The 27,759-nt window shown below is 42.6% G+C and overlaps 1 protein-coding gene across 3 annotated transcripts in view; it reads left to right on the top strand.

Annotated features, from left to right (window-relative positions):
* LOC124789392 (zinc transporter ZIP11) overlaps positions 1 to 27,759 on the top strand; it is a 431,807-nt gene that overhangs the window by 59,778 nt on the left and 344,270 nt on the right. For all 3 annotated transcript variants that reach the window (XM_047256725.1, XM_047256724.1, XM_047256726.1), the window contains one exon: positions 25,933 to 26,121. In XM_047256725.1, the coding sequence (XP_047112681.1) occupies positions 25,933 to 26,121 (189 nt within the window). The remainder of the gene's footprint in view (positions 1 to 25,932; positions 26,122 to 27,759) is intronic.

Genomic DNA, 27,759 nt, shown 5'->3' with positions numbered 1-27,759 from the left:
TTATCGGATGCACATTATGTAAAATAACAAGCAGAACTGTAACAGTATATGAGACATCAGTTGTGGGATATCAGTTGCTTATCTTATTGTTGTGCTGACTAATAAAATGCCATTATCGTGAAGTGAAATGAAATGTACCGTTTATTAAAGACTTACAAAGTGGTGACACTGACATGAGTATTATGAAGCAGTACAGCAGGAAGAAGCAGAAATGGAACAATTGCAGCACCAATTACTTCGCCAGCAGCAGCTGATACTGTGCGATCAGCAGTAGAAGCATATGGATGAGATGGATACGCTGCAACAGTGACAAGAGGAGCAGCTTTGAACATGGCCAGAAGCAGAAGGACCACCTACAGTGTAATTACAAGAGTCATTGCAGTCGTGCAGCCAGGAAACCATGTATCCAGGCACACTGGCATCCCCTGCCACCCACACCCACTTGCCTCCTGGTGGTCAGCACCAGTTCTAGCTGTGCCTTGAGCACAGCCCAGCCTGTACCTGCCTACAGATCCAAGGTCAATGAGTTCTATTACCTGCCACCACCCCATGCAGCTCTCCCAGCAACACAGGTGAATAGTGTGGCATTTGAATCACCAGCTCTCTGGATGGATCATCCATAACTTTGGTTTGCACTCATTGAAAGCCATTTTGTCAGCACTGGGATGTGCAAGAATCCACCAAATATGCACATGTGGTGGCACTACTCAACAGCCAGTCCACCAGTGAGGTTAGCAATGACATCAAAAACCTGCTGCTTCTGGAAAGTACAAGTTACTGAAACAGGAACTCCTTTGGTGGGTTTTCCTCTCTAACACACTGTGCTGAAGAGAATTGTTGCACAGAGAGGAAATTGTTGATAGGAAGCCATCACAGTTCCTGTGACACCTCCACACCTTTGCTGGACCAGATATCTTGGACCCGCTCTTACGATCCGTATGGATGTTTTGCTTGCCAGAAATGAATAGCACCCTGCCCGCAGTAACACAAGAGATGAACCTGAGCAATCTGGCAGAGATTGTGGATGCTATAACTGAGGCTGCCACTCCACAGGTGCGTACTACATCATCCACCAGGGACAGACTGGATGACATCACCTCGCATCTCGAGAAGTTGACAATGCAGGCCACAGTCCTCGGTTAAACAAATGATGAGACCACACACCATCTCATGGATGATGATGATGATGTAGTATCCCACCTTGCCATTGCCAGACTGGAACCAATGTTTATACCACTGTCATTTTGGTGACAAGGCATGTAGGTGCAGATTGCCATGTTCTTGGGCTGGAAATGTTGAATAGCAGCTTCCCACACCTGGTGGGCAAGTCTGCCAGTGGTACTGGTGTGGGAAACTGTTGTGACATTAAGCTGCAGTGGACGTGATCATTAATGTGCAATTTCTTGTTGATACTGGCACAGATGTCTGTCTGTTTCTAAAGCGCCTGTTGTGGCAACCGCGAGTGCACATAAATTACGACTTAGCAGCTGCTAATGGTTCACTCACAGCTACACATGGGCTCATGACTTTATATTTGAACATTGGTTTACGAAGGCCTTTTTAGTGACGGTTTATAATCACGGACATGATCCACACAATAATTGGGCTGGATTTCCTGTCCACCTATTTTCTCATGGATGTAAGGAATGCTTCCATTTTGGACCAGGTTACGTCATTGTATGTTGCGTGCCTGCTACACGAGTTCCCATCGGTCACGCAACCAACTGGAGTGCTGTCATCACCTCGACACTCAACAGTGCATCACATCAGGACCATGTCTGATCCTGCTGTTTTCTCAAGACCCAGATTTCTGACTCCCAATAAACTGCTCATGGCAAAAGCATAATTTGGTGCAGCGATTCAAACAAGCAGGGCACAGCCATTGGAAACCAACTGGGTTCTCCCTTTCATGTGATGCTAAAGAATCTGAATAGCTGGTGGCCCTGTGACAACTGTAGAGGGCTCAACACCCAGACAATTGCTGACCTGTACTCTGTGTGCCGTATCAGAGATTTTGCGTGCCAACTGGTGGAGCACATCGTTTTTTCAGTGATGGAGCTAGTGAAAGCATACAACCAAAAAACAGTAGCAACAGGGGTCATCCATAAAACTGCAATAAGTGTGCTCTTTGGTCTGTTTGAATCCATTTACATGTTGTATGGCTTATGGAATGCAACACAGACTTTTAAGCACTTTATCGATGAAGTTTACTGGGGATTGAACTTTTGCTTTGCATACGTCTGTGACATGGTGGTGGCATCATCCTCAGAACAACATGAAACATACCTACACATAGTTTTCCAAGGGTTTGATGACTTTGGAATCCTCATAAATTGAGTTAAATCCAAATCCACAATGAACAAATATGACTAAAGGAAATCCAGCCCAACTATAGTGTGGGTCATGTCTGTGAGTATAAACCATCACTCAAATGGCCTTCCTAAACCAATGTTCAAATTTAATCATGAGTCCTTTTGTAGCTGTCAGCAAACTATTCACAGCTGCTAAATGTAACTAATGAAGTGACATGCTTTGGATTTCAGGTCTCTGCAACCAGTATGTATACATCAGCTGAGAGCATCTCTGCACTTACGGCAACTTATTTGGCCCTGATAACAGTGTGCGAAGTGTGATCTACCAGGGAATGATAAACTTTTATCAGCGTTTTTACCCCAAGCTGCTGAAGCCCAGGCATCATTCCATGCCAGTCCATGCTGTCCTACCAACTTCAAAGTATGTGGTTCTACACCTATCACTTGCACTCATGAACTGCAGGTATCATTTGAATTCTGCCAGATAAACCTCAAGCAAGCAAACCTGCTTGCACATTCAATCCCCGGTCCCCCACTAGTGATTTTCTCAGATGCCTCATCCGTGCTGTCGCCGATGCCATGCAACGCAGAGTGTAAATGGGCACTGGTGCCTTTGGGTTTCTTCTCCAAGAGGATCATGGAGAAGCAGCACTCTTGGCCACCATTTTACATGGAACTGTTAGCAGCCTATGAAGCAGTTAGATATTTCAGATTCATGGGGGAAAGTCATGCTTTCACGAAATACACAGACCATTGGCCACAGACTTTTGTGTTTTTGCAGCCATGAAATAACTATCCCCCAGCACAAATCAACCACCTAGATTTTATTTCACAATTTACAACACACATTCGGCAGATAAGTGATTATGTCCGTTGCAGTAGACTATTAAATGACCACTAAAAATAAGCTATAAGAATTTTCAATTAAAAGGAACAATGAAATGAACAGTAAGGTGGGCAGTTGAATGAACATTGAAATTGACAACAAAAAGAATATTAAAATGAACAATAAAACAACTAATGAAAGGAAGCTGCTGAAAAGTTGTCATTGTATTAAAGAAGATGGGCAGCAAGCATAATTCTTAAACATTGATGTGTAAGCCTTGCAGCCAGGAAATTGCAACATTCTTCGCTTCAGACAGATCAGCTTTTTGTCCTGGATATGCTGTGATGTCGCAGTGATTCATGACATGGCCCATGTCTGGTGCAGAGCACCACAGTCATGCTTGGGACTTGGTATTTTGCCCCATTTGTATAGAAGGTCCTGGCAAACTCGATGTGATGTTTGAATCTTGTTAAGAGCTTCCAGTTGTCACCAGAGAAATTCAAACCCAGGAGGTCTTTATGTTAAATCGAAAGTGGGCCACCGAATCATCAGATTATCAGTTCTCCAGTCTATCTGCCACAGTGCATTCATGTTGAAGTGTGTGTCATGTTATTGCTGTACTAGGACTAGTAGCAGTTTCCTGATCCTAACTTTCTTTATGATGTATGGGGAATGTCCTTGTGCACTGGCAATTCAGGGGCAGTTTGAACTATCTTCAACTGATTGACCAAGAAGTGCTTTCGGCAGAGCAAAGATAGGGCATTGTGGCTCAGCACACGTAACTGTTGCAGGCTCAGCACATGTAACCATTGCAGGGAAATACTTTCGAGGTATCCACTGATGATAAGCATCACATTTTGTAGTTTGACACGTAGTTTCCTTTCATGGCTGTTATTCAACCACACAGAGGCACAATATTCCATGATGTCCTAGAGCAGGGCCTCTCAATGTGAGAGCCTATGTTCCCCAACTGCTGACACACAGTTTGTACAGGATATTGTTGCGTGTGTTGACTTTAGCTGCCTTTGCTTCTAGGTGTTTCCTGAAAAACAGGTTGCAGCTTAGTATGATGCCAAGGTACTTCAGAAACTGAATATGAGTAAGCACTTTACTGTTGAAGTATATCAGAATTTGTAATTATTTGCAACTTGTGTGTCTCCTTTATATATCCTACCAGAAGATGGGAGGACTATTATGTCAATTATCCTTCCATTTTATTGTGCAGAGTGATTTCAGCATCCACATTTATCTGTATTTCAGCGAGAATACAGATAGTGGAGTGAACTAGTTTGGGGGCTCCTCCTAGATTTTAAGATTTGATGAATACAGGAACCTCAGAACATTTTTGTTTCATCTATGACATCTTTTCTGAGACTATCTTAGCAATGTGCAGTCCTAGTCTCACATCTATATTACAGTGGCAGATGCTAAGTAATCATTTTATTGATACCATGTTTGAGTCCCACTGACAGTCTAGCACAAAGGTCTAAAAAAAAGTGATTGGGGCGCATACTTCTTTGAAAAGCGTGTCATTATATGCCAAGAGTGGAAATTGATGAGGTAGTGCAAGAAACAATGCACTTACTTAAGCAGCACATAAGGTGAACTCTACTTGTCCAGATCATTGTGATGCAAATCTGTTCCATTGTGGCCCAAAGAAATAGCTAAGACCATTAGAAATATGCCTATGTGTTGGCAAAACTGTGGCATTATCAATGGATGTTCTTTCACAGCAGGAATATCCATAAGTTTAGATCACTGGTCATCACAGGCCTTTTTGTGTCTGGAAACAAATAATACGTTTTCACCTTTTCAGTGTGCATTTCAAAGGTCTGGATTCACAACTGGCCATCTTTTGCAGTTTTATTTGATGTCAGGAGGCCTTCATTGACACCTGCTTCTTGATTTACAGAAGACATACAAAACAAGGCAACATAACATGTCAGTTATGTTACAGAATTTGGGATTTTGAGGCAGACTACAAACTTATATTAAAAATTTACCATTCTGTCACCATTTTTGGGTTAGAGATGTTACACAGTCTGTACTAATCAATGTATACAGGAAAACAGAGTTCTGCAGGGTTCTGTCTTGAGTACTATCCTCTTCATAAATGATTTAAAACGAAATGCTGCCATTGTGGGACCAAATGTATAGTTGATGTTGTATGTGAATTTTCCTGTCTGTACTATAATTCTAAGTGAACACACAAACAGAATATTATCTACAAAAGGCCATTTGAAAAACAGGTATGATCTTAAAATTATGACCATTGCTTTTACCTGCAAAAATATCAGGGCATGCACTTTGGAAAAATGCAATCAGCTCACCTGCAGTCTGAATTATATCTTAATAATCAACTGCTAGAAGTGGAGATTTCTCAGGACTGTTGTTAGGCCACTAACTGACAGGATTGCCGTATATAAAAAAGCTCGTGACAAACTATATGTGGAAATTAAACTCCCTACGCTTCCTCAGGAAAAGTTTTTCAGCAGCAAATTGACAGGTTCTCTGGCAGTGAAACTTATTGGTCAGCAGTACCTACTAGATCTTGTGCATTACAGTGGCGTCCACCTTGCGACTGGAGCTTTCCAAACCAGCTCAGTCGGTAGTCTCATTGCGGTAGTATGTATTCTGGTTTTGAAGATATATCACCAACAACTCATAGTTAATTATGTGGTTGGTTTACAGAGGTCAGCCAGTCTGGGAATATTTAAGATTTTTATGCAAAATTTTATTTCAAACTTCATTTTTCATTGGGTTCTTCAAATACCCTCCCAGTACAATGCCACCAATGCCTGTATGCCAAATTGGCCTGTTCTGCAGGATAGAAGCAGTTCATTCCAATAAAAGCTGTTGACAAGGGTTGCCTCCAGCCCTCCTTGGAGAAAACTTGCGTATGCAAGACACTGTGTTGACTAGTAGGGAATGTGGGAAGTGTGTCATGTGTGGTTGATGGAGGGGTGTGGAGAGCAGAGCACAGTTTTCCACTCTCTTGGTTTCCAGCATTGAGACAGAGCAGATGCTCTTTTGTAATTTCAACTTCAACCCACTGTCTGCCTCTGACCCTGCTCACCCAGGAATGGCCACCAGCCCTACAAATGTAAACTGCCCACCTCTTCTGTTCCCTTTTCCTTGATTATTTTTGACCACACTTCTAGACTGGTAGTCAGTCTTTATCTCTGCCCCCAGGGTGAGTCCTTTCTGAATGCCTTATACCAAGAATATGTCTGAAGTTCAATGAAATCATTTCTCTCTCTCTCTCTCTCTCTCTCTCTCTCTCTCTCTCTCTCTCTCTCTCTCTGTGTGTGTGTGTGTGTGTGTGTGTGTGTGTGTGTGTGTGTGTGTGTGTGTGTCTTTATTTTGCTATGTCCATTCTGGTCTGCACCCTATGCATTATGGGGCAGAACATCCCTGTTGCACAATACTTTTGCAGAACTCCAAGATCTATCTCCTTATGAACCATTTAAAAACAGAGAGAACGGCCAACAGTTCTGCTAGAGTACATGCATCAGGAGGTCTTTCTCCTCATAAGAGATTACTCATCTGCCCCACAGACTGAGCTTGCCCCATGGTTTATTCCTGAACCTGTTGTTGAATGAACCTCCAGTGTGACATGAAAGATCTCATGACATTAATATTAACCACAATGGACCTGTTGCCAATACAGATTTTGGAAGCTGACTTATGAGCACAATTCGGTCACATTATCTTAGAAAATTGGGAAGAAGATTGGACGACCATCACTCATACCAACAAATGCCGAATGATAAAAGCCCCATCAGGAAGTGGAGAATGTCCCTTGACTCCTTGAAGAAAAACTGTAATCTTACATTGCATCCATATTGGTCATACCTACCTCACACATGGCTACATGTTACATACAGAACCCTCCTCAGCATAGCTGCTGAGTGACTTTGATTGGTTGCCACATTACTCGGACCTGCCGAAACACACTTGACCTAGGATGTAGATTCTGTCCATATTTGAACCTTTCTACAGGAAAGTTTATATTATCATATGATATAAAATACTCATTTTAGCAGTAGACTTACAGCTGAAGTTGTGAAGGTTTTGCTCCAGTGGTCACCAGTCCTGACTCCACCCTTACTCAGATGTAAACACCAGTTCATCCATATATTTTTTAAGTGACATCATAGTTTCTTTTGACAGTAAAAGTGTGATTTTGGCCTTGTGCCTATTATCAAGTGAATGGTGCTTCAGCACGTGTCAAAATGTAAAAAATTTTTCACTTGTGTATGTGTTTTCAGAAGATTTTTAGTTTTTGATATGCTAAAGCAGTTAAACCATTTGATTATGGTCACACATCCAAAACTCAAAGAGTGCAGATAGAAATAACTTTTCCAGTAAAATAGCCAGAGTCAAATATCAGGGGGAGCTGTCTGAGGAATTCCATATCAGAACGGGTGTAAGACAAGGTGATGTTATTTCACCACTGTTATTTATTCTGGTCCTAGAGAAAGCAATGTGAGAAATGAAAAGAGAAAACAAAGGGGTGACGCTAAATGGTAGGACAGATTTATTGGGTTATGCAGACGACATCGCAGTTCTAGCAGAATCAGAGGAAGAGACGGCAGAAACTGTAGAGGACATAGCGCAAAATGCAAGTAAGATCGGGTTACGGATTAATGCGGAAAAGACCGAGGTAATAGAGGTATCAAGAGAAGCCCCTAATGACATCCCATTACAGGTAGGGATATGGAAATTTGCTAAAGTGGAAAAATTTAAAGACCTTGGTGCATGGTACCATGTAAATTAGCAGTGTCTCAAGTGTTTTCTAGTGAGGTTCACAGATGGCAGTTGTCATTTGTGGCTGTTGTGTTCAGCTAAGCACATGCAGTGTGACATCTTAATGCAGTGCAAGTTGCAAGGGCAATCTGTTTGATCCAAAAAGGATGGACTTTTGTTTGTGTTGCTACAGATACCAGTGCCTCTTTATGTGTATCAATGGGTTGTAGAAACACTACAGAGAGTCAGGTCAGCACACAGGGTGAGTTGGACAAGGTTGCCAACGCATTACATTGCCACTTGAAGACTGATATGTGGCCATTCTGCATTGCTGCATCAGACGGCTACTGCCAGAGCATGGCAAGATGATCTCAGAAGGGCTTCTGGAGCCACTGTGTTCTGTCAGACTGTTAGGAAAAGGTTGAAGAAAGTACCTTATGACTCAAACGTCTTGCTTGAGTACCCTGCTTTACAATTCATCATCTTGCAGCTCACCTTCAGTTCTGCCATTCCCATGTCAACCAGTAACTTATTACTGGTGAAAGATGTTATTCACAGACGAGTAGAGATGTCCTCTGACACATTCATGGCCATGTTCGTTTGCAGAGACCTGTGGTGAGCGGTATCTGCCAAATGTTGTCCAGCCATATGGGTCTTGTGTTGTCCATGGTCGCCTTACTGCCAGGCTGCATTCTGAACAGATCCTGTTGGACCATGTAGTGGCTGCTGCATATGGTGGTGGCTCTGAATTTCTTCTAATGCCAGGGCATATGTGTGGCGGTATGTCTTGTGAAGGTCACTGGACACTGAAGTAACGGAATGGCTGACAGTGAGCCCTGACCTTAATTCCATTGTGCATATATGGGACATGCTTGACAGATGGTTTCAGGATCTTTCTGTTCCACCACAGACTCTCCGAGATCTCTCGTGTGCTCTCATTGAAGAATGGGAACTGATACCACAGGATGACCTCTGTAGACTTACATGGAGCTTTTTGTGTTGGTGTCCAGCAATGATAAACACTCATGGAGGGCTTACACATTATTGAAGCTCTCAAAGCCCAATGTCAAGCACCCAGGATGATGAGATGAATGATGATTCCCACATTGTGTTGGACACCTGTTGGACATTTCAGTTCTTTTCATGTAAATGATTGAGGATATCCTGATGTGCACTTAAAATATGAGTTGGTAACCTGGCCAGTCGTCAATTATTGCTCAGTGGAACATGGCAGAGGCCCAAAGTCTTCCCCTAATTATTTTGTGTATTGTATGTTGTTTGTCCATATTACTTGTAATGCATTGGATCAAATTTCCATTTTGGTAGCATATTCTCCTAGTGTTGATACAGAATGGGTTTGAGAGTTGTTTGTGTACATCTTCTGTCTCAGTTCTTGTCCCAGGACAGCCTTTACCTGCACAATTTTTCCCACTACTGTACCTGCCCTGTTCATGTCCTATATTCCTTTTACCAATAATCACAGCTAACTTTTTTCCACAAGTCATTTCATGTGGACATGTCACAGCTCTCTGCTTTACTCTCTCTTATATTACTTACAAAACTCTGCTGTTGGCTTGTAGATTATGAGGATAAAATGGCTAATAATTATCAGAAGTTTGAGTCCCTTAAAAACTCAATCTAATCATCTTCTTCTTCCTCTTCCTGTTCCTGTTCCTGTTTGCCTTCCTCAAGTCCCTCCTGTCCTCTTCCTCCAAAATCTCCACTACACACTCATATAATATCCCACACTTGCCAAGATATCTGTTTACCTTAGTCATGTGGCAATGACATGAGAGACATGGAGGCAGATATAATGAGAGGTGTGTTTGTTAGTGCTAAGAAACACATTGTCCAAAGTTGAGCAGTTTTCTGCCTTTTCTACATGTTACTCAAGGATCCAAAATGTAATTGGAGCCTAATGGTGTGTCCTCATACACATGTTGTTCAGCTGGTAAAATGTGTTTTGTGTTCAGAGGTATGTCAGCTACTGTTTGGTATGTAGAAGTTTGAAGTTGGGTGGGCTACACTTACAAGGTTGTCTTTCTTGCTATAGTGAAGAGAATCATTCAGAAGAAAAATAGAGTTTGATTTCTTGAAATGATATTTTCATACTATACTAACAAGTGACAACAACAATAACAACAGTATTTAAAGGGTTTTTAAGTTTACCTTCCTTTCCTCCACCTCCTCCTCCTCATCCTCCTCCTCCTCTTCACATAAATTTTCTGAAAGAAATTGTACAACTTCCTTTTAATTTTAAAGTACTGGGTTGTACCTCTATGAGAACTAAGATAACTAATGTTTCTGTCAAAGCTTGCATACCATACGGACAGATTTTAAAATGAACAAGAATCTGCACACTTGAAAGTATTTAAAATTTTTAATACGTAAGTGTATATCTTGATTAATTTCACATTAGTTCCTTCTTCCCCACCCCTCCCCCCCCTCCCCCCCAAGTTCAGATACATGACACAAAACAATGAAACACTGTAATTGTCTCCCATTATGACACACAAGTTTGAAATTTGGCTTAAACCTTCCTCTGCACTGATTCACAAGTTCAATGGGGCTGCAGGCCTAGAGAAGGACTGAATCATCTAGGGAGCATCAGCAGTGTGAAATGTTGTCAGGAAGATCTTCCTGTTGCTTTTCTCACTGCAAACTGTTGTTTTCGACTGCAAAATGTGTGGAAATGAGTGCCCCAATCGAAGGTGTGGTTTCATTGACACCACTTATGCCAATTCCTGAGGCCTTTTAAATGTCATTTCTGAGTAGCAGTGGGTCTGATATGCTTGGCTAACCATAAGAGAAACACATGATTTCAATGCTGGGCATACACCCCCCCCCCCCCCCCCCCCCTCCCCAGGGGGTCCTCAACTCTTTTGTGGATACGTGCGTAGCGAGCACGGGACCCTGAGCTAATGTGGCCCTCCTTCCTTTCCAGGCTGCATACCCTCCCTTTCCGCATCCTTCCCCGTCCCCCCCCCCCCCCCCCCCATCTCAGGCTCTTTCCTTCCCTTTCTTCCCCTCTGGGAGTATGGGTTGTGCCTACGTCCGGATACGGACGCTCGAAACTGTTACAAATTCCTTGCTTTCTATACTTGCCAGTCTTCGTCCTTCCTCTGTCCTTCTCTTTTCCTTCCCTCTTCTCTTTGCCCTTTTCTCCGCTTCAGCATTTGAGACCCCTCTTCTTTCCTTTCCCTTTCTCTTTTTTCCTCCCTGTGCGTGTCTGAAGGCCGATCCACGCACTTCCATGCGTAGCCGGTGATGGGGTAACGCGTAATTCCCCGCCACGGGTAGACAGGTAGGACACGTACGTACCCCCTGGTAACGGCCAGGCCCAGGGAGGGGTGATTACCCGAGCTGATACCTTCCGAAAGTGCCGATTGGTCCCTCCGTCCGTTTGTCGGGAGGTGTGACCTGAGGTGTGAACAATTACCTAAGGCGGGAGTGCCCTCAGAGAGGCCCCCCACAAGGGAGGAGCGCACCATCAGAGACGCCGGTAATCATGGGGGATTCTTCCGCAATGGTTTCCTCACCTTCCACTATGTCTGCTCACAAGCGTAAGTTCACTGAGTCTCAGCCACAGACAGTTCTTCCATCGTTGCCACAGTTCCTTGTTGTTTCTCGGTCTGACGAAGGTCACAACTTCTCCACGGTCAACCCTTTCATTATTCAGAAAGGTGTCAACGCAATTGCAGGTCCTGTAAAGTCTTGTTCCAGATTACGGAATGGCACCCTGTTGTTAGAAACAGTCAGTGCCCTCCAAGCACAAAAATTGCTGCGTACCTCACTACTACACACCTTCCCTGTCCGGGTGGAACCCCACCGTACTTTAAATTCCTCGCGTGGAGTCGTTTGTACACACTCCCTCGATGGATTGTCTGACGAAGAAATTCAGCACTACCTGTCGGACCAGGGCGTAACGGCTGTTCATAGGGTTATGAAAAGGGTTGACACGAACATCATTCCAACCCGCACTGTCTTCTTGACATTTGACAAAGTTCAACTCCCATCGAAAATCAAAGCAGGCTATGAGATAATTTCCGTTCGCCTTTACGTCCCAAACCCTACGCGTTGCTATCGGTGTCAGCGGTTCAATCACACCAGCCAGTCCTGTTCCAATCTGGCCAAATGTGTTACGTGTGGCAAGGATGCCCATGAGGGTGCTTGTCCACCTCCATCCCCTTGCTGCATCAACTGTATGGGTGACTACGCTGCTTCCTCTAGAGATTGCATCGTTTTTAAGGACGAAAAGCTCATCCAGGAAATTAGGGTGAAGGAAAAGTTGTCGACCTTTGCTGCTCGAAAATTATTCGCCAGTCGACAGCCCACCATGCCTCAGACAGGAAAATACAGCACTGTCCTTGCTTCTCCTCGGCCAACAAAGGAGGCGGCCACGCAGACTTGCGACCTCACCTTTAGTGCCACGGTCGTCAGATTGGCCAGTGCAAAGATCGCCCGTTCAACCTCACCACTTTCGCCTGCCCACTCTCTGGCTCACCCTTGGTTTGGTTCTGCTAAATCTCGAGCCCAAAAGTCAGACACCAAGACTTCGAAAAAAGAGCATACTCGTGAAGAGTTTTTACGTACCGCAACTTCCCAACCATCGGTTCCTCCTTCATCTAAACATGATACTTCCAAGAAGGCTACAAAGAAACCCAGTTCCTCTCCTTCTCCACCAAGGCGTGTCCCATCTACAGCACCACCTGGCGGAAATCGCCCTCGGCCGTCTTCTGTGTCGCCGAGGCACACTGCTGGCGGCCAATCAACCGGCCGATCGCTGGTGGCAGGAGCTGCTCCTGACCAACCTATGGATCAGGATCTTCTGCCTTCGGCTGAATGCCATTCCATGCTGTCGGTCGCAAGCTCTGAGCAGTCGTTGAGTTGACAGCGACCTTGATCACATTCCTCCATTTTCTGTTCACCCTATGTCCATTATCCACTGGAATATCCGCGGTATTCGAGCCAATCGGGATGAATTGTCGATCCTCTTACGATCCTACTCACCAGTCATCTTCTGTCTTCAGGAAACAAAGCTGCGTCCCCATGACCGCTTTGTTCTCCCTCATTTTCAGTCCGTCCGATATGATCTCCCCTCTGTTGAAGGCACTCCAGCGCATGGAGGACTCATGATTCTTCTCCATGAAACTCTCCATTATCACCCAATCCATTTAAACACTTCCTTCCAAGCTGTCGCCGTCCGTCTTTCCCTTTCCGGATACACGTTCTCTCTTTATATTGTATACATTCCATCGTCCACACCAATGGCACGAGCTGATCTCCTTCATCTTCTTGGTCAGCTGCCACCCCCCTATTTGCTGGTTGGGGACTTCAATGCCCACCACCCGCTTTGGGGATCTCCACATCCTTGTCCACGTGGCTCACTATTGCTAGACGTCTTCCACCAAGCAGATCTAGTTTGCCTCAACACTGGGGTCCCTACATTTTTGTCTGCCTCCACGACAAATTTATCTCATTTGGACCTTGCGGTCGGTACTGTTCCGCTAGCTCGGCACTTCGAATGGTTCGCCCTTGATGATACACACTCGAGTGACCACTTTCCATGTGTCCTTAGACTGCAGCCTCAACTGCCATACATGCGCCCGCGATGCTGGAAGCTTGCCCAAGCTGATTGGACACTTTTTTCGTCTCTAGCAACATTCGATGACCGTCACTTTCCCAGCGTCGACGATGAGGTCACGCATATTACCAACGTTATTCTTACAGCTGTGGAACATTCAATACCACGCACCTCCGAATTGCCCCGGCGCCCCCCAGTTTCTTGGTGGAACGAGGTATGCCGTGATGCAATACGTGAGCGGCGACGTGCTCTCCGCGTTTTCCGCCACCATCCTACTTTGGCCAACTGTATCCGCTATAAGCAGTTCCGAGCGCGATGCTGTCGTGTCATCCGCGATAGCAAGAAGGCAAGCTGGAAATTCTTTATTAGCTCATTTAACACCTTCACTCCCTCCTCGGAAGTTTGGAGTCGGCTTCGACGGTTCTCAGGCGCGCCTAGTTTCTCCCCGGTCTCTGGACTCACTGTCACGCATGACACATTAGTGGACCCCGTTGCAATTTCTAACTCGTTGGGTCAGCACTTTGCTGAGATTTCGAGCTCTTCAAATTACCCGCCAGCGTTTCTCCCGAAGAAACGTGCAGCGGAAGTGCGACCTCTTGCTTTCTCCTCTCAAAATCGCGAAAGCTACAATACTGTTTTCTCCATGTGGGAACTTCAACATGCACTCTCTTCTTCTCGCTCCTCCGCCCCAGGACCGGATGGTATCCACGTCCAAATGTTGCTGCATTTATCAACCCATAGTCTGCGTTACCTCCTTCGCCTTTATAATCGAATTTGGACCGACAATACTTTTCCCAGACGATGGCGGGAAGCTATCGCCGTTCCTGTTCCGAAACCTGGAAAGGACAAACATCTCCCCTCTAGCTATCGCCCCATTTCTCTCACGAGTAATGTCTGTAAGGTTTTGGAGCGTATGGTGAATTACCGTTTAGCACGGTGGCTGGAATCCCGCAGTCTTTTAACACCTGCCCAATGCGGATTCCAAAAGCATCGTTCTGCAGTTGACCATCTTGTTGCTCTCTCCACTTATATCATGAACAATTTTCTCCGGAAACGCCAAACAATATTTTTTGATCTGGAGAGAGCATACCCTAGTGGCTTAGCAAGACAGCCACGCCACTCGGAAGTAGCCGAAAGGCACGCGTTAAGCTCACGCAGGCTGGCGTGAGGTCTGAAACAGGATACATAATGAATGCTATAAAGAAAAGTACGTAGCTGCTGGAATACTTAACTTTAATCCACAATTGGTGAACATTGATCTTGTTACTGTACATGCTTCATTAGATACATAGCAAAGGATAAATGGCGCCTTGCTAGGTCGTAGCAATTGACTAAGCTGAAGGCTATGCTAACTATCGTCTCGGCAAATGAGAGCATAATTCTCAGTGAACCTTTCCTAGCAAAGTCGGCTGTACAACTGGGGCGAGTACTAGTAAGTCTCTCTAGACCTGCCGTGTGGCGGCGCTCGGTCTGCAATTACTGACAGTGGTGACACACGGGTCCGTCGTATACTAGCGGACCGCGACCGATTTAAAAGGCTACCACCTAGCAAGTGTGGTGTCTGGCAGTGACACCACACATACGATACCTGTTGGAGGACAGGCATCCTCCGCACACTGTTCTCTTGGGGCTTTCAAGGTCGGCTGCCCCTTTTTCTTCGCGAATTTATGGCAGAGCGCACATTTAGGGTGCGGGTGAACACTACTCTCTCCCGTACTTTCTCCCAAGAAAACGGGGTACCCCAGGGCTCCGTGATGAGTGTTTTACTGTTTGCCATTGCCATCAGTCCAATTATGGATTGTCTCCTTCCTGATGTCTCGGGCTCCCTCTTTGTGGACGATTTTGTGATCTCCTACAGCTCTCAACGGACCAGCCTTCTTGAACGACGTCTTCAAGGATGTCTCGATCGCCTCCACTCTTGGAGCATCAAAACCGGCTTCCGTTTTTCTCCCAGTAAGACCGTTTGTGTTAATTTTTGGCGACGTAAGGAGTTTCTTCCGCCCTCCTTACATCTAGGTCTTGTCAACCTTCCGTTTTCAGACGTCGCTAAATTCTTGGGTCTTATGTTTGACAGAAGACTATGCTGGTCCTCCCACGTTTACTATCTTTCGGCTCGCTGTTTGCGATCCCTCAACACCCTCCCTGTCCTGAATGAATGGCACCTCCTGGGGAACGGACCGAGTGGTCCTTCTCCGCCTCTATCGCGCCTTAGTGCGCACGAAATTGGACTATGGGAGCATAGTCTACTCCTCTGCTCGGCCGTCTATTCTTCGGCGTCTCGACTCTATCCACCACCGTGGATAACGTTTAGTGTCTGGAGCTTTTTACACCAGCCCTGTGGAAAGCCTTTATGCTGAGACTGCTGAAACTCCGCTGTCCAATCGGCGAGCAGTCCTTCTGAGTCGTTATGCTAGCCATCTGTCTTCCATGCCTGCTAATCCATCCCATGACATTTTTTTCGACGCCTCCTTTGATGTAGGGTATGCAGGCCGCCCCTCCTCCCTACTACCACCGGGAGTCCGCTTCCGTCAACTGCTCCATTCTCTTTCCTTGCGCTTTCCTAAAACCTTCTTGACAACTTGGGGTACAGCACCGCCTTGGCTCCGTCCCTGGATCTGCCTGCTCCGTGACCTTTGTCGATTTCCCAAGGATGGTACCCCTTCACTTGTTTATCGTCGGGCATTTGCTGCTCTATGTGCACAAATGACGGACGCCACATTTATTTACACCGACGGCTCGAAAACATCGTTAGGAGTAGGGAGTGCCTATATTGTTGGCGACACCCCAAATCACTTTCGGCTTCCCGACCAGTGTTCGGTTTATACTGCGGAGCTTTACGCTGTTCTCCAGGCTGTCCACTACATCCGCCGCCATCAGCGGATACAGTATGTTATTTGCTCAGATTCTCTCAGCTCTCTCCTCAGTCTCCAAGCTCTTTACCCTGTCCACCCTCTGGTCCACCGGATTCAGGACTGTCTGCGCTTGCTCCACATGGGGGGCGTTTCGGTGGCGTTCCTCTGGCTCCCGGGACACGCTGGTATCTGTGAGAATGAGGCGGCCGATACAGCGGCCAAGGCTGCAGTCTCTCTTCTTCGGCCAGCTATTCAGTCGATTCCCTTCACCGATGTACGGAGCGTTTTATGTCGTCAAGTTGTTCTTTTATGGTACGCACATTGGTCGACACTTCCCCATAATAAATTGCAGGACGTGAAAGCTCTTCCTTGTGCTTGGACCTCTTCCTCCCGAACGCGTCGTCGGGAGGAGGTAATTTTAACTAGACTTTGGATAGGGCACTGTCTCTTTAGCCACCGAAATCTTTTAAGCGGCGATCCTCCCCCACTCTGTCCCCACTGCTCTCAGCTGTGGACGGTAAGACACCTTTTAATTGAGTGCCCCTATTTTAATCCGTTACGCTCCCGTCTACAGCTATCGCCTGATATATCGTCGATTTTAGCAGATGACACGCGCTCAGCCGACCGCGTTCTCGAGTTTATTAGTGCCAGTGAAATGACGTCAGTCATTTGAAGTTTTTTTGGGGACAATCAACCCCTTTCTGTAGTGGATTTTTAAGCCTTCCTTCTGCTTTTAGTTTCTTCAATTTTATGACTTTCGTTCCCATTGCTGCTGGTTTTCAATTTCGGTTTTTTACTGTTTCCTAATTCATGGACCGGGCGCTAATGACTATAGCAGTTTTGCGTCGTAAAACCAAAACAAAACAAAAAAAACAAAAAAAAAAAAAAAAAAAAAAAAAATGCTGGGCATCATGCTTCTGAACTTTATCACGGTGGTGTCAAGACAAAGGGTGAGATGTGGGAAAGAAGATGTATGACAACCTTTCCTTCTTGTGATATGTGCATGGTGTCATGGCAGAATTGTGCTAGATTTGGTGCCAGTGTGACATCATTAACCAACCTTTCACGTGAACTTCTGAGCTCTGCCCTTTTTCTCACATGTATCGACACCTTGTTGTTTGAAGCATCGGTGAGCCTAAGTATGCCATTGCAGGGTGCCACACTTTTGCATCATTACAGAGGAATGTTGTAGGCAACTTTGTGCCATACTTCCAACTTCTGCCTCACAGTGGGAGACAGTTACACGGTTTCAAAAAAGTATTCTTTAGTTCTTTTATGCAGTGTACTTATAGGGGAGATGCCCCAAGTTAGGTGCCGTTGGTAAATAATGAAATGAAGGGTAATAAAGAGTGGCAAGATTGTACCATTACGTTCAATAAATGTTCTTAAAGTCTCTGATGCCCTGTGTGTCTAAATTTAGCGATTGAGTAGACTGAATGCAATGATATGTGAGTAGAGCTTTCCACTCTTGATTATGTAGTGCCCACTGCAAGAGGGAATTTACATGTGGCTTGAGTGTAACTGGCAATCAAATGAAAGTGAGGCAGATGGAGAAAAAGTAAGTAAACTGTTTTAACAATAATGGTAATACATTTATCCCACTGAGAGATAAGGCAGTCAGAGCCTTCATGGAAGAATACTTGGGGCTGCCTATGGAACCATGATACCCAAATATGCACTTCATCTGAAGCAAATTAATGGCCTGGACTGTCTTTGTTGAGGACTCAAAAATATGGATATCACATGGGAGTGATCAAGACTGTATGGAGTATGTGTAAGGGTTTTCCAGCAAAACTTCTACAGTGTATTTGAAACAACCATGACAACACATGAATGGGCATTACCCTGCAACAGAGTGATGACGTCCATCAACACCCTGAGCATTTGGACTTGATGACATGCTTCAGTTGTTGCAAAGTGTCCATTTGGACACTATCCTGTGCAAGCCTCTTCATTTCTGCTTACCCTACTGCAACCTACATTTGTTTGAACCAGCTAACTACACTGGTGTGCAAAACTTGAGCCAAAAGTAACTTTCGTGTGATGTGCCACTGACAAGGAGTGAAGCTCAATGAAACTTGGACCTTACATTGTAAGAACTGCTACAGTTAGTACAGAAGGTAACTGAAAGAAAAATGTAGTGAGACTAACAGAAATGACTCCCTTGTTGAAAGACAGTAATTACACTGAAGCTACTACAATTCGTTTTGGTCCCCTGGACATAAAAAGTGGTTGTGACATGGTTCTTAATGGGGTGTGTGATCTATATTGATAGCAGTACATGCTCAGCAATGTTCTTCCATGCTGCCCACAAGGTTGGCAAGGAGTTCTTATGGCAGGGCAATCTATTCTTCCACCATATCAGTTGACAACTGTTAGTTTGTCATTGGTGCATGTGAGTTTGCTGTATTGTGTCTCCCCAATGCATCCCACGTGTGTTTGATGGGATTTAATCGGGACCAGACAGGCCAGTTCATTCGCCGAATATCCTCTCATTCGAAGAGCTGTTCCACCTGCACCGTTTGATGCATTCATGCATTGTCATCCATAAAAAGGTAGTCAGGCTCGAATACAGCCCTGGAAAGGCGCACATAGGGGAGGAGAATAATTCACAGTAAACGTTGACCAATGAGTGTATTGTGTTAAAAGATTTGTGGGTGATTATGCTCATGCAACGTTACGCCCCCTTCACCCTAACACCTGGACCACCAAAACAATCATGTTCCTGGTTGCATTATGCGTTTCCACCTCTTGCCATATGAAGGTACATTGAGAATCACTATTCAGACTGAATCTGCTCTCATCTGAGAAGAGGATGTTACCCTGCTGCTGACTGGTCCAGTCCCTGTGCTGTTTGCACCATTGCAGGTGGTACCACCAATGTGTATATTTTGTATGTTAGCGACATGAAAAATGTTTCTCTTACTGTGTGGAGGATGTACGTATTATAAAAAACAGAATATATAAACTGTACTGATTATCACAATAAAACAAGTTCAGTATAGGAAAAAATGGAGGAATAGGGTGGAACAGTCAGTGTGTGAAGAATTAGAGAAATGTGAGGGGTAAGTGAAGTTCAGAAGGAGGGCAAATATTGAGCTGTGCTTGATCATTAAGTATTAAATCAGGACTGTGGGCCAGATGTTAATTGATTACTAGGCCTTCCAATAGTTAAATTTTAGGATCTTGTCTGCTAAGTGAAGAACAAGAGGCTGTGGTTGATAGTTGTTCTCAGTCAGTACATGTGCAGAAAATGTGGAGTTGGAATTCTGTTCATGCTGAGCCAAGCTAGTTTCTATGCTAAACAGTCAATGTAAAATCAGTTCACAGTGGAAATTGATTATAAATTTATAAACTTCCTAGATCTTACCATTGACAATAGCTATGACAACAGACACAGTAATAACTTCTTTAGTCACGGCATGCAAGAGCACAAAAACCTGCAGCTTTCCACTCCATGGTACTCTTGTCCCTTGTCTGCTTCAGTGTCCAAAGAAGATTTGAGTGATGCGTTACAGAAAATAAAATCTATTGCCTCTTCCAGTTGCTGTAACCGAGTTTTGTCCGACCACATCCTACATAAGAGACAAAAACTGAAAGTTATACTCCATCCTCTATGTTCCCTCTGATATTCCTTCTAATGTGTGCCAAAAATGGCAAAAATGTTGTACTATCACGTACCTAGGACAGGTATTGGAGTGTGGTCTAAACACTGAAATCCTGCAAGTACAGTATTTCCTACTAAATGAAGAACACCTTAGTCCGGTACATTTTGAATAGCAGAGACCACACCCAAAATAATCAGTTCATTCATAACAAGCAAACTTATTATTACGTAAAGAAAACTGCACAAGAATAACATATGAAAAGAAGAGCAGATACTGTCACTCTATGAATCCTTGTCTGCCCTGATAGCTGAGTGGTCAGCGTGACGGATTGCCATCCTACGGGCCCAAGTTCGATTCCCGGTGGGGTCGGGGCTTTTCTCCACTCAGGGACTGGGTGTTGTGTTGTCTTCATCATCATATGCCCATCCAGCATGCAGGTCGCCCAATGTGGCATCAAATGTAATAAGACCTGCACCAAGGTGGCCAGACCTGCCCCGTAAGGGGCCTCCCGGCCAATGATGCCAAACACTCATTTCAGTTTTTTTCAATGAATCCTTTCCCACAAACAATTAGTAAGAAAATCATGTAGCAGTCAAAAGATGAAATATTTAAGAACATTAGGAATGGCTACAAGAAGTTTTTTTATTGATGGGGAATGGGTCTATGACAGTTGTTCTCTTTTGTTGAGATTCTATGAATCATATATTTCATGTAATTATCATTAATTATGTTCCTTAGTTTAGAAAGAGAACTTCTGTTTTTAATATTAGTTACCTTTGCAACTTTTTGATGTGGTATGTCTCGGATAAATATATAAGTAGTATTCAGTAGAGCCCTCCTATAGATCAATCTGCTGTTACCTCTGTATTTCATGTTGATGGTTGGTAATCTGAATGGCTTCAGTGAGTGCCAAATATCATAGTGACACATCGACCAAATAGTTTAAAAAAAACAACAACAACAACAACAAACATTTATTCATGTGATTTGTTTTGAGATCAGAAATCTGGTGAAACATATTTAGTGTAAAGTGAAACAATAAAATAATTAGTTGCATAAGAGAGATTCAATTAGCTTCTCCAAAAAGGATGGCAGCTACAAATATCAACGTTGTTAATGGCATGAGGCAAAGCAGTTCATATTAAAATAAAACACTTCACATATCAATTACTTCTTTGATAGTTTCAGGGTGCTAAGAACCACAAAAACACTGACAACCAAGTGGCCTCAAACAGAATTAGTGGAATATACTTCATACCTTATTCCGATGTTCATGCAATAAATACAAGTAAATATAATGGTCCAACACTTTTAATTTGTTGTCAGATAATGGAGAGTCATTTTATGTAGTAGGGACTAGAATTTCTTTTGCTTAAGAGTGTACAGAGAAAAAAATGACAAATTCGTGAAAATCTCAAAAAGCATCTTGTGAGAAAGTGATTGCTGATACAGAATTTGTAGTGTTTCAAATAAATAGTTATTCCATTGGTATACTGACATATGAGGTACCTCTGCTTTCACTATCTATACGATTTAATGTGAATGAAACTGTACATTTAGAATAACATAATAAACAATCAGTTCTAGTTCATATAATATTCAGGGACTAATGCAGTGTAAGGTTTTCATGAAATAAAGCTGTATGTTGCTCTCCTTTAGAATTATCTTACATTTGATTTCTGCTTTATTCCAATCCATGTATTTACAAATGTAGATACTTTGTTGATAAAAAGAAGAAAAATACATAGCCTAGTTTACACGATAGTGTGGACACTATAAAATGGAAAAGGCCCTTGAGGGTAAACAAGCAAGAACTCGAGGGGAGAGGAGCATTGCATGGGAACAGTCACTGCCTCCCTCTCACAAATTTGGCAGCTAAACCTACATTATATGCTTCTGCAAAAGCAGAACCGATGCTTGGTCATAGAGATCACTAATTCCTTCTGGTGTTATGAGAGTTGTACTTGATCCCTGTGAGTGACCAGGATTAGCCTCTTCATTCATTTCAAAATAAGAAAAGGAAACAATGAGCATTTCACAATGCATAACAAAGTGGAGTACACAAATTATTCGGTAACTACCTTACAGTTGCTTGCTGAGTCTGGTTATGTCGTAAATGAGGTAGTTCAGGTCCAACTGATGCTGGTATCTTAAACTATTTAAAAATGCTCCTTCCCCACCTCCTACCCCCAACTTAAAACTGTCATTTTAAAGTATCCTCATAATACAGTTGTGCTTATAATGAATCCAGTGCCAACATTACTCTTTGAAGTTTTCTGTGCAACAAGAAGAATAAATTTTCCTTTGCTACAACACTGCACCTGTTTTCTGATACATTCTATGAGGCTATCTTGGTGACTGTCAATATGTGTTAAAAGTGCTCTATGCTGTTATTATAAATAAATGTATAAAGCTCAGTCTTTCTATTTGACACTTCTTCAGCTGCATGCATGTCAGTTTCACCACATACTTTTCTGATTTGGTCTCATGAGGGTGGCGAGTCCCATATTACATCTTCTCATGGCATAAAAATATTATGTGGTATTCAGGAATTGAACCTTTGATTTTTGAATGTGCAAACACTAATGTTAACCTGTAACCTATGGAGGCAGGCAGGTCAGTGTCTTACTCTTGGTGTCTGCTGGTAATACTGTTAATAAAAGGACAGAAAAAATTTGCTAGTGGACAAGGAATAGAGAAGAGCCATAAAATGACTAGTTTCTTTGAATGTTCACATCAGGTTGATGACAGTAGGCTAGAGATTTTATTACAAATGAGATTTTATTATACATGCGCAATCTTGCATGTGCACAATTGGTTCAGCTGTGATTTTTTTGTGACAATGACACAAACTTTCAGCAACGATGGACAAGAGCAATTTGAGATGAGGATCCCTGGTGTGGAAATAACTAAGTAAAAAGTTATGAAACCAAACATGTTGTAGAATAACTCTGCCATTGAAATATGGGAAACTGTTAACCTTTTCCTAATGTAATAAACTGATTTACTTTGTACATAGTTTCTAAAATAGAAGTGCAAGATAGTCCATTTAACGTGTTGGCATACATCATGAGGCGTGGGGATGGGAAACCCCATTAATACACTGCGGATGATCTAACAGGTATGGTAGTGTTGTCACTACTTGATGTAAAAGTCTGTGGTAAGATAATCATCTCTAGTGAAATGAAATTGTACCTTGTTAAGGAATTAACCATAATGAGTTTTTTTTTATGGACAAGCAGGTAGAAACTGTGGGAACACTGATAGATCATATTGGGCTAAACACCCACAAAGAGGGCACATGATACACGCACAGTTTCCAAAAGTTTTCCGACACTTGAGAGAAATTGATATCACAACCCAACAGCGAGAATCACAAACTGTATAGACTCCTGATTAGGAAAAAAATATGCTTGCTTATGTGGATGATAAAGAAGAAAAATTATTCATTGTCCAGATTGTTCATCAGATCTGACCCAATTGGATTTGTTTCTAGCGAGCTCATGTGAAAAGCATTGTGTACAAGACACCTATCAAAACTGAAGAAGCCCCCGTGGCAAGAATTGTGGTGCACATGTCCATTGCAGTGGACACTTCTTTGGTGTTTTCAGTCAGTCTTGAGCTTGCAAATGCACGCAGGGCACAGCACCAGTAGAGTGTGTACACTGGAATGCACTGTGTGCATTTGCAGCCTCAGAGTTGATTGAAAACATCAAAGAAGTGACATTGACAGCTTTTCGCTGCAGTGAACATTTGCACCACAGGGTTAATCAAACAGCACTGAGTTAGTTAAACAGCTACAAAACAACTTTATGAGACAGTGCCATGGTTGCATAGGATGTGGAGAATACCATGTTGAGCACCATAATGAGCACATTATGATGTAGATTGAGAAGATAAATAAAATAGCTGGAAAAAATGTGTATGTGGAATTATTGTTGCTGACACCAGAACAATGATAAACTCAAAATTTTATCATTTGTGCTAACAATGATTATAATGACTGATCCGATACAAAAGTGTTTCACTTCAATTAGCACATGGCAATAGCTGCCAGGGTGGAGTTAAGTAATAGGATAGAGGATAATCAGTCTCATATAATGAAGCCTCGTAGAGCTGTTTGTGCTAAGTTATTTCATTTCTAAAGCTCAGAAATAGGAAATAAGTAGAAACTTGACAATGAGACCATGGGGGCAGGATGAGTATTAGTGGTAATGAATGGGAAACATTCATTTGCTCATCCAAACATCATGTTCTATAAGTTCCTTCATAAGGAAAGTGTTTAGACATGTAGGCATGTCATACGTTAACAAACTGAAGCAGCTACTGCAGGAAACTTTTGTGAATGATACTAAGAGCTAATTATGATTCATCCTAATTTGCCAGCACAAATTATTATAGGAATTTACTCCTAGATTATTTTATATGTGTATATAAGAAGAAAATCCACTGTTCTTCCTCTTATGCTACTTAGCTGCTGTTTTTATCTAATACTTCAAAATAAGGTTGTACATAGCTTTATGAAGAATACTATCAGTTGTCAACATACTGGCAAATTCAAAACCTGTTTAATAGTATTTAGATGTTGAGTCCAAATATTCTGATAAATTATTATAGGTATGGTTAGTTGCATACCCTTTTACTTTGATTTTGAATACATGTAAAATCAACTTTTTGCATATCTGTTGGCAACCTGTTATGGACTCTCACTCCAGAATAGAAAATGCCATGCTGAACCATGGAAATGGATGCATAGTCTATGTAGAAATTAAATTTACTTCTAACTTTAGGTACACGAATTTTGTTGTTCATCCCAAATTTACTCTGTAAGGATATTATTTGTGAATGAGTATATTAGTATGTAATGGAGCATACTTATGCCTCTGAAGATGTTTCTGCAAGATATTCAGTTAACATTATGTAATATTCTTACTGCACACTTCTGTCGAATAAATATTGTTTTGACTGTTGGTGCATTGCTCTCGAAAGACTGTGCTATGTGACAGTAAGTGGAAATATGGTGGTAGTCCTTTTAGCAGCAATTACTGTCATCATATTTATGATTCTGTTTTCTTTACTTCTCTTGACTAAATATTTTACATCAGTTTTTGCCTTTAACTGTGATACACATTGTACCTTCTTTTTAACTCAGTCTGACACTTGAAACTCATATACATAAATGTTCCATTTTCCATAGCACTTTTGTAGACTGGAGCATTTGAGATTTAATCAACTGTGTCAGGCAAATACATTACTCTAAACCATGGAAGATTTTTGTGTATGTGTTATGGTTAATATCTCATATTTCTTCCAGGATAACAATATTTGCCCTTGTTTCAGTGTTTCAGACTGCATCAGTTACACAAAATCCAATTTGACTCCTCTTTATGTTCTATGGGATTTCAAGAACTGGACTATTATTTTGTAAATGTTGGATCTCTTTCAGCAATCTTTAATACAAGCAATATAACTTACAGTGTTTCCAGGGATGGATTAGGTAAAATGAAATAAAGCTGTGAACCGTGTGGATCACTGATACAGCACTTCGCTGCCATATTGCTATCTGTGATTAATTTCATGTGTATGATGAAGTAATATGAAAGCAGTTTGATTTATGCCAGTTTGCTGCATAAATTCTGAATTTGTGCACTACCAGGCAGTCATGTACTTGTTGTAATTCCTCTCTTTTTTGTGGAACAATTTCATGTAGCATAAAGAACTTAAAATTTTAAATTTCACCATTTCTAGTTTTTGAAAGCAGGCAGCTGTATTGCATGTGAAAAAGAGAGACCACTCAACATTACTAAAATATGTTCAGCTAAATCAAAAATAAAATTAAAAAAAAAAGAAGACATCAACTGCACAAATAGCTCTACATCTGATGTGTAGTAAATACATGTTCTTATACGGAACATTTTTGTTTGAAGTAATTATATAACAGTGAGAATTTTTGAAGATATATTGATATGAAGCCTGATGTAGTGATTTTTCTGTAACATAGGTTTTGGAGATGCAACTACAAGTCCAGCTGCTGTTTCACGGAGAAGAATAGCAGCTACAGTTCCTGCACAAGACCCGTATAGTTCCTTCACTGCTGGTTCAACACTTGATATTGTGGAAGAAACAAAAAATAAGCAGTGGAAGAGAATACTCTTGTTGATTGTTGCCATTACAGTTCATAATATTCCAGGTCTGTATGATATTGATTGTATTTGATGACTTTCAATCTCCCTCCCTCCCCCCCTCCCCCTTCCCACCTCCCCCCTCCCCCCCCCCCGCACACACACACACACACACACACACACACACACACACACACACACACAAAAACTGTACCCCCTTCCCACCTCCCCCCCCCCCCCCCCCGCGTGCACACACACACACACACACACACACACAAACTGTACAGTAACTATTATAGGTGGTGATATTATAGTGGAATTTGTGTTACAACATCATCTCACAAAGCCCTGTTATCTAGACTTTCTTGAAAATGAGCTTCCAGCATTATTAGAAGAGGTTTCTGTGGTGGCAGGGATGGGTATATTCTTCTAGTATGATGGAATGGATCAGCAGAAATTGCCACATTTATTGCCCATTGAGGTCCTCGGACCTTACCCCTTTAGATTTTTACCTGTAGAAATGGTTGAAAGGCATAGTCTACAAAGAAGAATGACACACAAGGAACAGTTTGATCATTGTGATTAGGAACAGTGCTGCACTCATAAAAGAATGCCAAGATAACATCATAAGAATTACATGTGTTGTCAAGAGAATTCAAAAGTACATTGATGTCAAAAAGTGTTTATGAAAATCAGCTTTGAACTGAATCATTTGCATTTACTTAGCACCTTCTGTGAGTATTCGTTACATTCTAACGGCTGTGCCTCTGCTACCAATAAAAATGGGACCCGTGTTATATGGAATATTTCATTTGAATTAATCTATACTACCACCTCCCAGAACATGTATTATTCTTCTGAAACACAGTGTACACACAATGGTGCTACAAATTATAGCCTTTTTTCCATCTTGTAAAATGGTTTCCATCTTGTAAGTGTGACCTGTCGGCCATTCTTATTGCCAGTTGGTATATTCTGTCACATGTAGAACAAATTTAATTGCACAATTTGCAGTATTATCTTGGAGATCAATCAGGAAAGCCGTGTGTGTTAGCACGGTGCTTATGGGATTCGAGGAGACAGTGGGTCCAGATTGAATTTGCCCAGTGGGTTAATGGCTAGGGCCACTGAGCCAACCAGCCGGGATGTGGTTTTTAGGTGGTTTCCCACATCTACCTAGGTGAATACTGGGTTGGTCTCCACATCCCATCTCAATTACGCATTTCACTAGCACTTCAAAAAGGACAGATTGCTACTCACCATAAAGTTGACACACTGAGTTGCAGATAGGTACAATGAAACAGTCTTGTAATAGTACCTGTCTGCTACTCGGTGTGTCATTTTTTAAGGTGAGTAGCAATCTATCCTTTTCATATTGTTGATATTCCAAACTAGACCTTACATTGCTTGCAAACTCTTCAAAAATGTTCTCTCACTTTCACATGGGATATCACTAGATGCAGACAGATGGTGTGCACTACTGTGTTTCAGGGAGAGGAATGGCGACAGGAAGGGCATTCAGCCACTCTCAACCACTAATGTTGCCAAACCTGAGTTAACATGCTGACTACACGTAGACATGGAATAAGGCCAGGAAAAAGAAGAAGAAGGCAGTTTTGTGTTCCAGAAAATAAGTTATTACAAATTATTGGTTTTGTTGGTTATCGATTTAAATCCCATCTGACTAAAAGAATGCAAAGCGCCAC

This window comes from Schistocerca piceifrons, chromosome 3 (genome assembly GCF_021461385.2).
Source record: "Schistocerca piceifrons isolate TAMUIC-IGC-003096 chromosome 3, iqSchPice1.1, whole genome shotgun sequence".
NCBI classification, from domain to species: Eukaryota; Metazoa; Arthropoda; class Insecta; order Orthoptera; family Acrididae; genus Schistocerca; species Schistocerca piceifrons.
This window is presented reverse-complemented; position numbering and strand designations above follow the sequence as displayed.